The sequence below is a fragment of the Penicillium brevicompactum genome, assembly GCF_028827555.1.
Source record: "Penicillium brevicompactum strain IBT 35665 chromosome Unknown utg000003l_segment0_segment0, whole genome shotgun sequence".
Classification (NCBI taxonomy): domain Eukaryota; kingdom Fungi; phylum Ascomycota; class Eurotiomycetes; order Eurotiales; family Aspergillaceae; genus Penicillium; species Penicillium brevicompactum.
The window spans coordinates 2,873,675-2,886,897 of NW_026623206.1; the positions used below are offsets into that span (position 1 = coordinate 2,873,675).

General features: G+C 50.0%; 3 protein-coding genes across 3 annotated transcripts; all 3 read right to left on the bottom strand.

The window, feature by feature from the left end:
* Window positions 1-102: 102 nt before the first annotated feature.
* Window positions 103-2,309, bottom strand: N7506_004982 (NUDIX hydrolase; the record flags this gene model as incomplete). Its single annotated transcript, XM_056954276.1, has 5 exons — window positions 103-344; window positions 635-997; window positions 1,262-1,288; window positions 1,372-1,528; window positions 2,163-2,309. 5 exons carry the CDS (start codon window positions 2,307-2,309, stop codon window positions 103-105), a joined length of 936 nt encoding a protein of 311 aa, XP_056813165.1.
* A 513-nt stretch (window positions 2,310-2,822) lies between these two features.
* N7506_004983 (MRS7 family protein) lies at window positions 2,823-4,581 on the bottom strand (the record flags this gene model as incomplete). Its single annotated transcript, XM_056954277.1, has 3 exons — window positions 2,823-3,881; window positions 3,950-4,446; window positions 4,515-4,581. The coding sequence occupies 3 exons, from the start codon at window positions 4,579-4,581 to the stop codon at window positions 2,823-2,825; spliced, it is 1,623 nt and encodes a 540-aa protein (XP_056813166.1).
* A 570-nt stretch (window positions 4,582-5,151) lies between these two features.
* Window positions 5,152-8,974, bottom strand: N7506_004984 (glycerophosphocholine acyltransferase; the record flags this gene model as incomplete). The annotated part of the gene is made up of 7 exons (XM_056954278.1): window positions 5,152-5,884; window positions 5,941-6,831; window positions 7,427-7,856; window positions 7,928-8,113; window positions 8,173-8,631; window positions 8,696-8,891; window positions 8,966-8,974. 7 exons carry the CDS (start codon window positions 8,972-8,974, stop codon window positions 5,152-5,154), a joined length of 2,904 nt encoding a protein of 967 aa, XP_056813167.1.
* Window positions 8,975-13,223: the final 4,249 nt, after the last annotated feature.

Consider the following 13,223-nt stretch of genomic DNA (forward strand, 5'->3'; position numbering starts at 1 on the left):
GACTACTATTGGTCCGACCTCTGGACATGTCTATTCGGTCTATTCTGTCTAGTCACTTTATTGTGGTTAATACCTTTTATTCTGTCTATTCCAACCCAATTATCAACTAAGTTTGGCTGCCTTCTCCATCGTTTGTCGGGTCAATTGATCCGACGATTTACGAACGGCACTCAATCGACCTACCCGACGAAGCTTGGCGATCATCTCCTCGTCTCCAAAGTGGCTATTATGCTCGAACTCTGGTTCCTGCGCATAGGCAACCCGGGCCGCGTCGACAATGATTCGTCCCGTCATTCCAAAGATGCGATATACCTGGGAATTCGTGCGAACAAAGAACTGGTGCACTAGTGGCGCTGTCAGTCTCCACCGTTCTGGACCTTTGGGGCTTGACGAAATAAGAAAATAAAAAAAAAAAAAAATGGGAAACGGGGAAACAAAGAACCTGCCACACTCCCATGTGTATACTCCGTATTTCCCTCCCCGTACTCCACAAGATGACCTAGAATAGGAAAGGAAAGAGAAGAGTCCGAAATAGAAAAAAAGAGCAAATTCCCAAACCCAAATAAAAAAGAGCAAGAACCAAGCAGGTACTCCGTATACTCCGTAGAAACAATAACAATAGAACAAAACTTACTCTTCCAATTCTCATTATGCCACAAACTCCACGATCCCCGATACCATTCCTCCGACCCCAACCGACTCTTCAAAAACCCCGATAACGGCGCCGTAAAAACAGCCGCAACCTCTCTAGCGTCCAGGGTTGGAATGAGCTTCTCAGGATCGGCAGTAGCTCCGGAGTGAGGATCATAACCGTGCAGGAGGGCGACGCAGGGACGCACCACCAGCTCCGTTTTGGCAAGATTGGCCGGGAGCTCGCAGAGATGCTCCACGCGGAAGGGGGGTGGGAGATTCGTGTCCGTATCGGGGAGTCCGATCTCCTCGCTTGCTTCACGGCGGGCGGTTTCGAAGGCGGTTTCTTCTTCGGTGTCGGCTCGGCCTGGGTGGTGGTTAGATTGTGGTCCATGTTCAATGTGATGCGTGTTGGATTTTAATCATATTGAGTTTGTTTTTTATTTTCTTTTCTTTTTTTGATTTCGGTGCCGGGGTTATTTCTGTTCTGGCTTTTTCATTCTTCATTCTTCATTCTTCATTCTAGAGTCCAGGGCTTGGGGGCTCTTTTTTTGCTTTTCCTCATTCCTTTGGGGTTGGGGGTTGTGCTTGATTCTAGTGCCTCATCGGTAATAGGGTTTGAATATCTTACCTCCAGGCAAAGCAGCATCTCCTGCGTCTAGACAGGGTTAGCTCCCCAAACTACTACATACCCATGTCCAGTAGCTAGAAACAGGACCGCGTCAAAGTAAAAAGACTTACACGAACTTAGTGTCTTAGCCCGTATCGTAACAACCACCCTGAGATCACCCTTGGCATCCGCATACAGAAGTATGAGCACTGCCGCTCGCCTGCTGAGCGGAACCGAGTCATATGCTGTTGGCGGGGGGATGTAATTTCGGAGTCTGGTGATTGCCTCCTAAAAAGAAATCAAGAAATCAACGGGTGATCTACCTAGTTCGTACAGACTGCGTAAATTTGCTTGATTTTCCACGCGATGTGATTTGGGGGCTGAAAAAAAGAATAAATAAACATCGGGGGTTGGGTTTCAACGCCATTTGCGAGGGATGGACATCCACGGGGAGACAAGGTCAACAGGTCAAAAGGTCAAAAGAGAAGGTGGATGTCTCGGCACCATTCAAGACGAAAGTTTGAGCTTGTTGAAAAGCGTGGGAGAGAGTCTCGGTCTCAGTCTCAGAGGTCTTCCGGAACGAAAAGAATGTTCCATATTGTATCACCATCAAAGACTGTATGTAAGACTTCGAAGTTGAAACTCAAATGGGTTCATAGCCCCGTTCTCTCTCACTCGATGGGGAACGATCTTCATCCCCCCTCAAAAAAAAAAAGCAAAACAAAAGATAAACATGGCAAATTTAAGACAACCCGTGGCTTCAAGCAGGGGATACTAGGGGCAGGAGAGAAATCGGTAGGGGAAAATGGTAGGGATAATCTGCATCCATGGCAAAATGGACACAGCAGATTTCAAGATTGCGTTGGCAACACGCGGTTTCGTCGGGAAGGTGCAGATGGCGAGTTACACATATTACACATACCTGGGAGGCGTGATTTAGGGGCGCCATTACTTCGGAGGTTCGGGGCGGGCTAGCGTTGAGGCTGAACAGTTTGGGCTCCGAGTGCTGGTTCTGTTTCTGCAAGGTGGTGCTGAAGTGTCGAACGGTTCGGAGAAGGTGTCTCCGCATGACTGGGCTCGGAGTGTTTTATATCGCTTTCACAGTTACTCCGGAGTATACTGGAGAAAGTTGGGGTTCCAAGGTTGGGCCGGAGAAGTAGCCGAGGTAAGTTGAGTGACTAATGATGTAACCGACAAACGTCTGGGTATTTTGGGAGATTCCAAGCCCTGGAGGTTGGAGATTGTTGATAATTCTTCTTCCAAGGTGACTCCTCATTGAACATGGGTTTCTTATTTTACTGTTTGTGTTCTTTAACTATCCACTTGATATGTCTGGTCCACAAAGCTAAATATGAGGCAACCAGAGGGAATGTAGCCGCCAGATAGGAATGAACAAGAACCTGGGGAAAGGGGAGATAATAAATATAGAGGTGGGGAGTGAATAGTCTATCGACATAGAGAGAATTAACACAGTAGGAAGAAAGTGAAGGGTAACCAGAAAAGCAAAAAAAGCAACCATCTATAGAACACATGTAACCCAGGTGGGAATAATAAATCAAATCGCCAACATATTCATATCAACTTAAGAGCTCTCGCTCTTCTTTCCGCCCTTTGACTCGGGTGTCTCGGCGGCACGCTCACCTTCCGCAACAGCCTCGTTAGCCTCGTCGGACTGCTTGGACTCGCTCGAGGCAGGATCCTGCTTGGATTCCTCTTTCTCATCAATGTCCTCAGTATCCTTAGGCGCGGCGACACCCTTGCCCTCATTCTCGCTGTTCTGCTCGTTCTCCTCCTCAATCAGCTCCTCCTGCTCCTTGATGACCTCAAGACGCTGCTTGTTGGTTGCAGCGCCCTCGGCGTTGTGCACCTCGAGCTCGATCTCGTGGAACAGCTCCTCGGGAATGCTGGAAAGCACGGACTTCAGAGCATCAATCTGGGATGCCATCTCGGACTCCTTGCCACCCTGGGTGTACAGGTAGGCGTTGCTCAGGACGAGGAGGGTGGAGGGAACGCCCTGCTTCAAACGGAGCTCGAGCCACATGCCGAGATCCTCACGCAGACGCGCGGGAGACACGCCGTGTGTGCGGATACCACGGGAGGCGCTGGCCATCTGAAGCTCGGGGACGGAGAGGGAGTCAACGCCCTCGTAGAAGATCGCGCGGTCATCACGCTTGATCTGGCGCATGCGGTGACGGATGGTGTAGCGGATCATGGCGTCGGTGCCGAAAGTGTTCAGGTTCATGTAGCGGCAGATACCGACAAGCTGGGGTCGGGAAAGGTTGTCGAGAGTCAAGTCATCCTTGAAGATCTTGCAGACCTTGATGACATCTTCGGTAGAGGGAGATTCACCGGTGGTGCGGATCTTGCGGAAGAAGTCCGCAAACTCGTCGTTCTTAACGGTGGCAGCGGTCAGAGGCAGACCGGTCTCACGTAGGGTGTTGCGCAAGAAGCCGGAAACTTCTTTGCGGGTCGAGCTCAGGTTCAGGGCTTTCGCATCGCGGGCCTTCTGACCTTCGTAGGTGCTGGGGAGCATGTTGGGGAAGATCTTGAGGGCGACGGGGAGCAGAAGCTCGGCGAAAGGAACGATAAGGAACATCGAGAATGGAACCAGACGTCCTAGATCTTTGGTTGTGCGTTGAAGCTGCAGTCACAGCAAAGTTAGTAAAGCCCCAGGCATCCCATCGTCTCTGTAATATTTGGTAAACTAACCTGGCGGTGCTCACGGCGACTCAGCTCATATCCACCGGCCATCTTCAATGCTAACCGGGAGCTAATTTTGACTTCGGTGGCGAGCAGCTTTGTACCATCCCAATAGTGCTGCAACTCCTTCTTGACCTTCTGTCCAAGGGTCAACTTTTTGGCGCTCTTCTTTTCAACCATTTTCTGCTCCTCGGCATTGCTCTGCGAAACGGCTCCGGTAGATTGTGTCTTGCTGGCCTCGGTCTTGGCCTCGATCTGGTTCTTGGCAACGGCTTGTTGCGGTTGCGCAGTCTGATCTTGGGGAATTGGCTTCTTTGCTTGCTCGGCATTGAACCCGGGGGGAGGGTAGTTTTGGGAAGAGTTCGATGTGGATTGCTCGGTAGAGTAGCCACGCTGAGGCATCAAGATGGCAAGTGCTGAGATCTGAGATGGAAGGTCGCGGCCATTTCGGAGGAGGTTGCGGGCTGCCACGGAGGCCGGACTCAAAGCACTTGAGCGATTACGGGCTGAACAGGGGGAAAGAAGTTAGCGGAGACTCCCCATTGATGTTGTCGGTGTATCCAAGTTCTCTTACCCATAAGTGCAGACCGGAAAGCAGGAGTTCCGCGGACCAACCCGGTCGATCTCATCGTGGCGGACATTTGGGGAAATGTTGAGGGAAAAAAAGTAGATGCTCAAGGCGACGGGCGAGTTCGTATGCGCAACAACGAATGGAATCAACGATCGAAGAGTGTATTCACCTGATGAATCAGATAATTTCCGGTAATAAATTGATGGTTACAAAAAGTTGGAATGTCCTGGAACCGGTTCCGATGAGATGTTGTGATGTACGGCCGCAGTCATCTTGCACGTGACTGCCGATTGCCGTATCGGGGTTTGTTCGGGGTTAAACAGCATCCGGGTCTAGAACTGGATGGAAGATATTAATAGGTGTGACTCGAACAAGCTTGTATTGTAATACATTTGAGATCATCACATTGTATCAGTCTGAATATCTTGTACTGCAAGATAATTAATTCAAAATGTTTACATGCAAAACTCAAAATCCAACAATATTGACCAAAAAATCAAAAAAATCAAAAATCAAAAGATTTCAACGAGTTGGGTATAGAGAGAAGGACGGGCATAAACGAAGGTATAGACATATGTATACATCATGTGTCTTCGCAAGGGTATCAAAATTAAACGAGTGAAAGACATATCCCTAGTATTCAAGTTCGCTCTCGGAGAGTGGAAACCTTGTCCGCACCGGCCTCGGGAACGGCAGTTGAAGTGGCGTCGGCAGTATCAAGCAATGGGATGCGGTCAACACTGCTACGCTTCTCCCCACTGGCTGCATTGATAGCTTCGCTGAGCGGACTAGGCTCAGCGACAAGTAACGGGCTAGTCGTCCCTTCAGGGGATTGCTGCCAACGGGCAACATCGGCCTTGAGCTGCTCCAATTCTTTCTGGAAGCGCTTGCCAAAGACATCGATATAATAAGTTGCACCGTTATGGATGCTCCAGACAAACAGGGCTGCCATGTAGATTCCACTGCCCCACTTGGACCAGAACCAGATCGGGCAGGGAATCATGGTGGATAGAGCGAATCCATACTGGATGAACATGAAACATGGCTCTTGCAATGCTTCGGGGAGGCTGAGCACAAAGCGCCCGATCCAAGCCTTGGAGTATGACTTGCGCAGCCATGTAAAGCTCGTGGGTCGGCCCGCGGCAATCTGTTCACGGCGGCGCACGGTGATCAGGAAGTGGTACAGCAGCTGCCAGACCACGTACGGGCCAGTCGACCAAATGATCATAGCGCCGAGGCCATAATGCTCTGGATCTGAAGGCTGGCTGAACTTGATGCTATACACGGCAGGGAATCGCTCTTTGAGCTGCTCAATCGGGGTCAAGTGCACGATGCAATGTAGCGCGACTGGGGGCATGATGTGAATGAAGAGGCTGTTAAAGATTCTGTTAGCAAGGCCTCGTCGGAGATACAACGTGTTTCCACATACCTGACTACCTTGTCCATACTATGGAAGACCATCGAGTTGCGCCACATAGCAATAGCAGCCGCGTTATTTCCGAACGTCAGGCAGAAGGTGCTGATGAAGAGCCGTTTCGAGTTGGGGAACACCCATATACTCAGCATGCAGAGCAGGTTAACAAAGTAGCAGAGATCGGCCAGGAAATAGTGGTATCCCTTGGCGTGGTAGGTGAAGTAGCGAATGGGCATGAAGTAAGCCAGCTGGACACTGAACCAGATGTGAAAGTTCTCCGGACAGGCACCGATCAAGTAGCCGCTAATAAATATGTTGAGAACACCGGCGATGAAAGACATCTTCTCGCGCAGAGTGACCGTGGCTGTCTTGTTCCATTGCTTGCCCAGGCGTTCCACACCCTGGTTCATCCGCTGGCGGTACTTCTCCAGTTTCTCGTCGGCGGTCGGTGCTCTGCGCTTCCACTCGCCCATCACGCGATCCTTGGCGTTCAGAGATGAAGACTTCAGCTTCTCCCGCTGTTTGCGCACCTTTTCCTTCTGCATGGCGATGGTTTGCTGCCACTTCTCCAAACGCTGCGAGAGCTGGAAGTTGTCGAGCAAGTCGAAGATGGTGAGCTTGTCCAGTGGCGGGAAAGTCTCCCAATCTTCCTGGTATGAGCTGCTGTTGGAGAAGGAGTTGTTGCGCGACAATCGCCCGGGGGATGCAGGAGGGGAGTAGAAGCCATCGTTATCGGCGTAGTCATCCGCAGGGAAGGGCGCATCGATCTCATCCACGCCTGGCGTGGAGGCCACGGACTCGGCTGACATGACTTCGGATCTTCTTCGTGAGCCGCTATTTTCCGCCAAAAATTGCTGTTGGAAGAAGAAAATCGTCGGACCGTCCCGCGTATTGGGATATGGTCGACTAAGGAAGCGGTTAAATGTTAGCATTCCCATCTTTGCAAATGAACTTCGACGAGCCCGTGACAGATGTCTAGAGCAAACAGCTCAGCAGACTTCATCCTCCAGGCGGGGGATTTTAAAGAACCAGACGGCCTTAGCAGGTCACGCCTTTGGGGAAACTCACACGAGAGCTGTGGTTGGCGACCCAAAGAGTAAACAAATCCAGATCACGCGAAAACGGCCAACGTTCCTGCTTCTGACCGAATGAGCGAGGTTAGAGTTGAAGAGTCAAGACCAGCGAGAGAACAGGAAGTTGCAGTGTGCTTGTGATGTGGCTGATGGTTGGTTGGCGAGATGCGCTGGGGGATCGTCGGATGGATCCAATCAACGACGCGTCTGGGCCCAGGTGGGATAGGTGGCCTCAGGCATCCACTTGTATAGATCGCTCATCTTTACTTGACTTCACTGATTAAACCTGGTACAATTTTCATTTCCTGTATATAACACGTCCCTCTTCACTATGTAAACTGTATTGACATTGGTCAATCCTCCCCGCTTAACGCTCACAAACTCCGAAAAAAACCCAACTATAATCACATAACCCTCAGTATCCATACTGAGAAACAGAATTGGAGTGGGGCCAGAAGGCAGGCCCTTTGTCAGAGACAAACGGTTGGGTATAGTATCCGTTCATGTAAGTCGGGTCCGGCTGCATGGGCTTGGGGACGCTGGGTGACTCATGAGGGGGGATCACTTGCACTGCCGGTGCCATGACCATCCCATAGCCATATCCGCTGGTCGGGCTCTGAGGCCCGCTAGACTCGCTGGTGGTGGGTGAGAGGGGCAGACCGTGCAGACGCTGTGGCTTGGAGTCCTCTTCCAATTTGGGAATACTCGGATTATCACTTGACTCACGCACGTCGTTCTCGCTCTCGAGTGATGACCTAGTTGACGGTGCCGCGTGTGCTCGAGAGGTAAAATCATTTCGATCCTGGAACATTGCTTCCGGGAGGGGAACCTGCGACACTTGGATCATGGTGTTGGCATCTGTGTCGAGGGCGTCTCGTATTAGTTGACTGCTGATGGAGGTTCGCTTTCTGAGATGATATGGTACATACCTATTTCACCATTGAGGTACTTCTCTTCCATATGGCGTACGTAGTAGATCTCATCTAAAACGTGCAATTTGTGGCTGGGTTGGATCTGGCGTCTCACATCTTGACCTGCATCACGCAGCTTCTCTGTTGTGACACCATGGCTATCCTTCATCTCACAGAGGATGTGAACGAGGAGTCGTAAACGATCTGGACTCTGTTAGTATGGTATGCTCAAGGAACTGGATCTTGAGATGCGATGCTCATACCGGGTTTCAGAAGATGGTCAGGCTCCTTGTGGACAACGCCTGCAGGCCACCATCCCGGCTTGGTTTGTTCTGGGTTGTCGGTTTGGGTAACACCGCCGTGCACTCGACGTCCGTTATATGGGTAATGAACCTGCTTCCGTGGCTCGACGAGCTTGATGTATGACTTGGCAATGGCGCGGCAATTGAGCTGTTGGAAATGCTCAAAGGCTTTCTCATAGTACCCTCGTAGCTGCGCCCGATTTCCAACTCGGAGAACGGTCCGTCCAGGTGGCGGCGTGGTTGGTGGAGGAGAGGTAGACTTAGGTCGAGGTTTCATGATGCCTCCGGCTCGTTTCGTTTTCTTTCGACTTTGGCTTGTTGTCATTTCGCATGGAATCATGTCGGCTCGTCTCTGGGCAGGATGGCCCCAGGATGAGGATTGTGCACCCCAAGAAGGGTGGCTTTCTAGAGTGGGAGGGCCTTTGTAGGGTAGATTTGGTTAATGAGGTATTCTTAGGTTTCGAAATATCTTGGGGTAGCTCACTTGAGAATTGGGAACCACTTTGGCCAGTCAGTTCCATGAATCTATTGGTCACATCTGGCGTGAAAACGGCCCCCTCGCAACCTGCAAATGAAGCCGAGGTATCGTAGTGCACTTGTCCATTGTGGTCTGTGTACACCATGAAGTAGTGGGGAGGCGGATTTTGAAACTCGGTGTTTTGGTGTTGAGGAGCAACCGGCTGTCCAATTTAATGTCAGTCATCAACTCCAACCCATGTGCTACCTAATGCTGGTGCTGGGAGGATTCATGTACCATAGCCATTGATTGCTGTGGGATACAGGTATCAGAGTGTCTTCGCTCCAGCCCATCCCCGGGAAATGATAATCCACGAGTGGTGTCCATGGATATGAGATGTGAGGATGTTTTGGTTCAGATGATGCCGTGTGACCGTTTCCGCACCTAAAAGCAGACACTGTACGCAGGATAATACGAAAGAAATCCGGGCTGCTCAAGAAGTAATCGGGCGTGTGCTTGATGAGAGATAAAAGGAAATCCAATTGACCAGGGTGAACGCAGGTTGCCGAGGGATAACTATTCCGAGTCCATACGACCGGGTGAGTTGGGAGTTATGCAAAGTAGATATATACCAACAATTATGGGGCTGCACCCATGATCTCCCAAAGCCGCCGTCAAACCCCGAGTATTGATACGGAGCAGATCTCCACATGACATCGGTGTGTCCCCTGAAAGTACGAGTCGGCCTTGGTGCTAATGCAAGGAAAAAAAGAATAGCTGGAATCCAGTGGGTGTGGCAATAGGAAAGCTTCCGTGTCACTTCCTGCATCTATCAGATGCCCCTTTCCTTAACTACTTTCTCCGTCTTTGTAAATTGGCTGGGTCGAGTCCAGTCTGCGCATTGACGTTGTTTAGGGCTGCGATCCATGGATCCACGGAGCCATGGGATCCATGGGCGACCCATAGCCCGATCCATGGTTCCGTCGGGGGATCCGAGATCCCAAACCGAACCTCTCAACTTTCAACCGATCGGACTTGAGCCACATAGATCGCCAACGTTAAGATGTTTGTAAAAGAAAAGAAAAAAACGCTCAGGAACAGGTCAATGGGTTCTGACCCTCCAAGATCGGCTCATAGCCTATCCGCAGTGAGACGGTGTATCGATTCCATCTCGTTCTCAATCCAAGCTCCACCTGTAACTTACTCTTTAGCTCCTCCCCCTATCTTCCGGTCTCTAAGCAGTAAAGGTAGGTTTGTCTGACAGCAGGTGGATAATGTCCTTAATCGATATCCCAATAGCGTACGCACTGGACTATTCAACCCAACCAATCATTTCCCGTGATCGGCGATCCATTTGGCCACATCAGCCACCACCGGTTATAAACAGAAAGAAAAGAAAAGAAAAGCGAAAGACGAAAAAAGAAAAAAGAAAAGGCGGCTTATTTTGAGCGGCACTGACATCATCATATGCAAGCCAGGGCCGAGTCCCAAGAATCCATTGACTAATGCGCGGCGCACCCGATTTTCTCCCACTTTGATTCATCAATAACCGTCTCACACCAATCAGTGGTAATCTGGATAAGTTTACCGACACCATGCAGTTCTCCGATGGACTATCTGTGCTCTTTTTTTATTCTGTACTTGGCCGAGCTACCTAAACGAAGCACAGACCGTTTGAGCGAGTAGATAGATAAAAAAAAATAAAGAATAAAGAATAAACATTCGAGATGGCCCAAAAGGGGACTCGCGGTAGGTTTTTTCCCCACTTGGCGCTCGGTCCCGCGTCCGTGCGGGAGTTTCCAACCTAATCTGAAACGGGGCCTGAAGGACCTGGAGATGAAGTCTAGTCTGGTCTGGTCTTAGAGAGCTGGCTTAAGCGCTCAGGTGGGCTGTAATTGGTAGGCAGGCAACTCCGGCGTGGATCTATCCCAAGCGACCATCGAATCTTGAGCTTATTTGCAAGCTCGCGGGATCACGGTTGTCGTTCCGGACGTACGAGTCTTGTCAATATTGGTTTTAAAGGCGCGTGGCTTACGCCTCAGTTGGCTCGCTTCACTTTGGTACTTGTATACGGAGTAGGTTATCTTTGATTGATCTTTATTCTCGTGGATTTGATATCCTAGTGTGCTTTTCCCACGCTAGTGTTAGGTATCGATACCCCACTAGTGTGGCCCTCCCCTGAGAGAAGACACGAGCAATACTCCGTATTCCAAATCGTTGTTTGTTCTCTTCTCTGCGGTATCCTGCATTGACGGGTGCAACAACCCGGGCTTAAAGTTGAAGCATTTGTTCGAGCGCTCGGGACAATCGATAAGGAGGGGTTTTGTCCATCCGGCCTCGGCCACCATTAGGATCAACTCCCTACTCCCGGATCGACAAAGTGGTGCCAGGAGCGGGGGCGGATCATCCTTCGATGGAATCCCAAGTCCGTACAGAGTAGACCAAGAGCTGATCACTGCGACCTTTACTAACCATGTAAACGTTGGAACTCATGACTATTGCCATACCGAAATACAACCTCAAAAATGGTGATCCCGAGGTCCTCCAGGGCGGGAGAGTCTTCTCCGTCCATCAACGCGCAGGTTGCACAATCATCATCGAAAAAATGAAAATAAAAATAAAAATCATGACTTACTGGCGCCGCCACCAAGCTCGGCCCGCAATGGTGGAAGACTGCAGCTGTATATGTAATAAGGCCCGATTTAATTAATTTGAACAAGGATCCCCCATCGACTCCAGAGGTCTGGGGTTGCTTTTTGCTGAAAGGTTGGTCGATTCGAGTTGTTGAATCTGAGAGAACAGGTCCAGGGTTCGCTTTCCCGTGGTACTCCGTATTGCCATCTGGACTAGGACCATTTGAGAAACCCCATAGCAAACAAATACGGAAAATTCAGCCGGGTCTGGCTATGCTTTCCCATTGGACTGATCTCGGGGCTGGCCCCAGTGGCGCATCCCGGGTTCTGTTGTGCAATATATATCCACATTTACTCAGTTGGAATTACGAAGCACTACCTACATAGTGGGCATCCATTGTAATACATGGTGTCGAGAAATTAAATATGCACAAAATGTTTGCTTGCTGGGCGGGTCATGACGAGAATATTCTAACCCTGGATGTCTTGGAGGTTTTACGATGGTTTAATCTGGGTGATCGGCCAGAACAGCTTTTTTGCTGTGAGCCTCCTTGGGCCTCAACATCTAGAATTAGGTTGGCTCGAACCTAGGAAGTCAACACAAATAGTTAGGCAGCCTCAATAATCTTGGCCATGTACACAGGAAAAAGCAATCAGAACAGCAAAGAGGATCATAGCTCCGATCACTAATTCCACGCGATCGATAACACAAGGTACAATGCACGAAGAAGCAAAGCAAAGCAGAGCAAACAAAATATTGACACTATTTCTCAAGGCGCACTGGCCCCGAACCTTGAAACCCTGTAACACTCAAGCAGCACATTCCCCACACAGGTGGAAAGACTCACAAAGCCTTCTCTGTCAGTGGCTTGGAAAAGAAAAGCATCCCTTGCGTGTATTTGTGTGTGTGCGCGCGGGGCGAAGCAGCACAACAGATGAACTGATCGACAGCGGGATACCTATGGAGTGCAATCGACATACAGTATTGATTGAGGAAGTAGCACCTCCCCCCCCCAGTCTTGGCTGCATTACACGCACGAACGAATCACCACGGGACTATCGCTAGCTGTGCCCATAGATACGGCTTCGGTTGTACGGCGCGATCACACATTCGAAAACATCCCTTGACTTCCAAAGTTCTTTGCCGCTCTGACACAACTAGGGATCTCGCTGGATGTAGTATGTGCATGTAAATCCATGTGCATTTCCGTCGAGAGTACTTCCGCAGCTTCCGCTTTTTGACATTCCGTTGTACGCTGGGGGCAGATGGCGAATTCCTGGTACCAGGATATAGATGCAGCATGCTTGCATTATTGAGACTAAAAGCTCAGCTCTGGGGATTTCCAAGGTTGTACTCCGTACGGAGTACTCCGTAAGTATTGCTGATTGGGGATTTTTGCCGAGGTTGGGTTATCGTACCCTCGTACTTCAATGGTGGCGGTGACCATGACTAGTACTTACATGTTGACCTTGTTGTTCTTTCTCACCGCACCAAACGAATAATTAAGAACGTACCTATTTCCCGAGACAAAAGCCATAATCTTTCCCGTCCTTTTGTTCAAGGCGTACTTTCCACTTCCCTCGCTTTCGGTCAGCCTTCTGCTTTCCACAAAGCTCCTAGCCCCTATCTCAATCTCGCCACCACCAAAATAAACAAAGAGTGGTCTAGGTCCAGTTGACCGCTCTCTTCCAAGGTTGCTGATAATCTCAAACCAGCACTATCTACTCCGTACGGAGTACACAGTGCACCAACCCAAAAAGGGCAGTGAGGCTAACCCTGGAAGATGATCACTAGTGAAGCTTTTGTCTTCAACTCATGCTATTAGCCGATTACCCTGACTCGTGAAAACTAGGCATGTGGGTCTACTCGTGAGGCCCAAAGTCGCCTCAAATCCCACCAAATCCCGCAAGCTTACTTTATT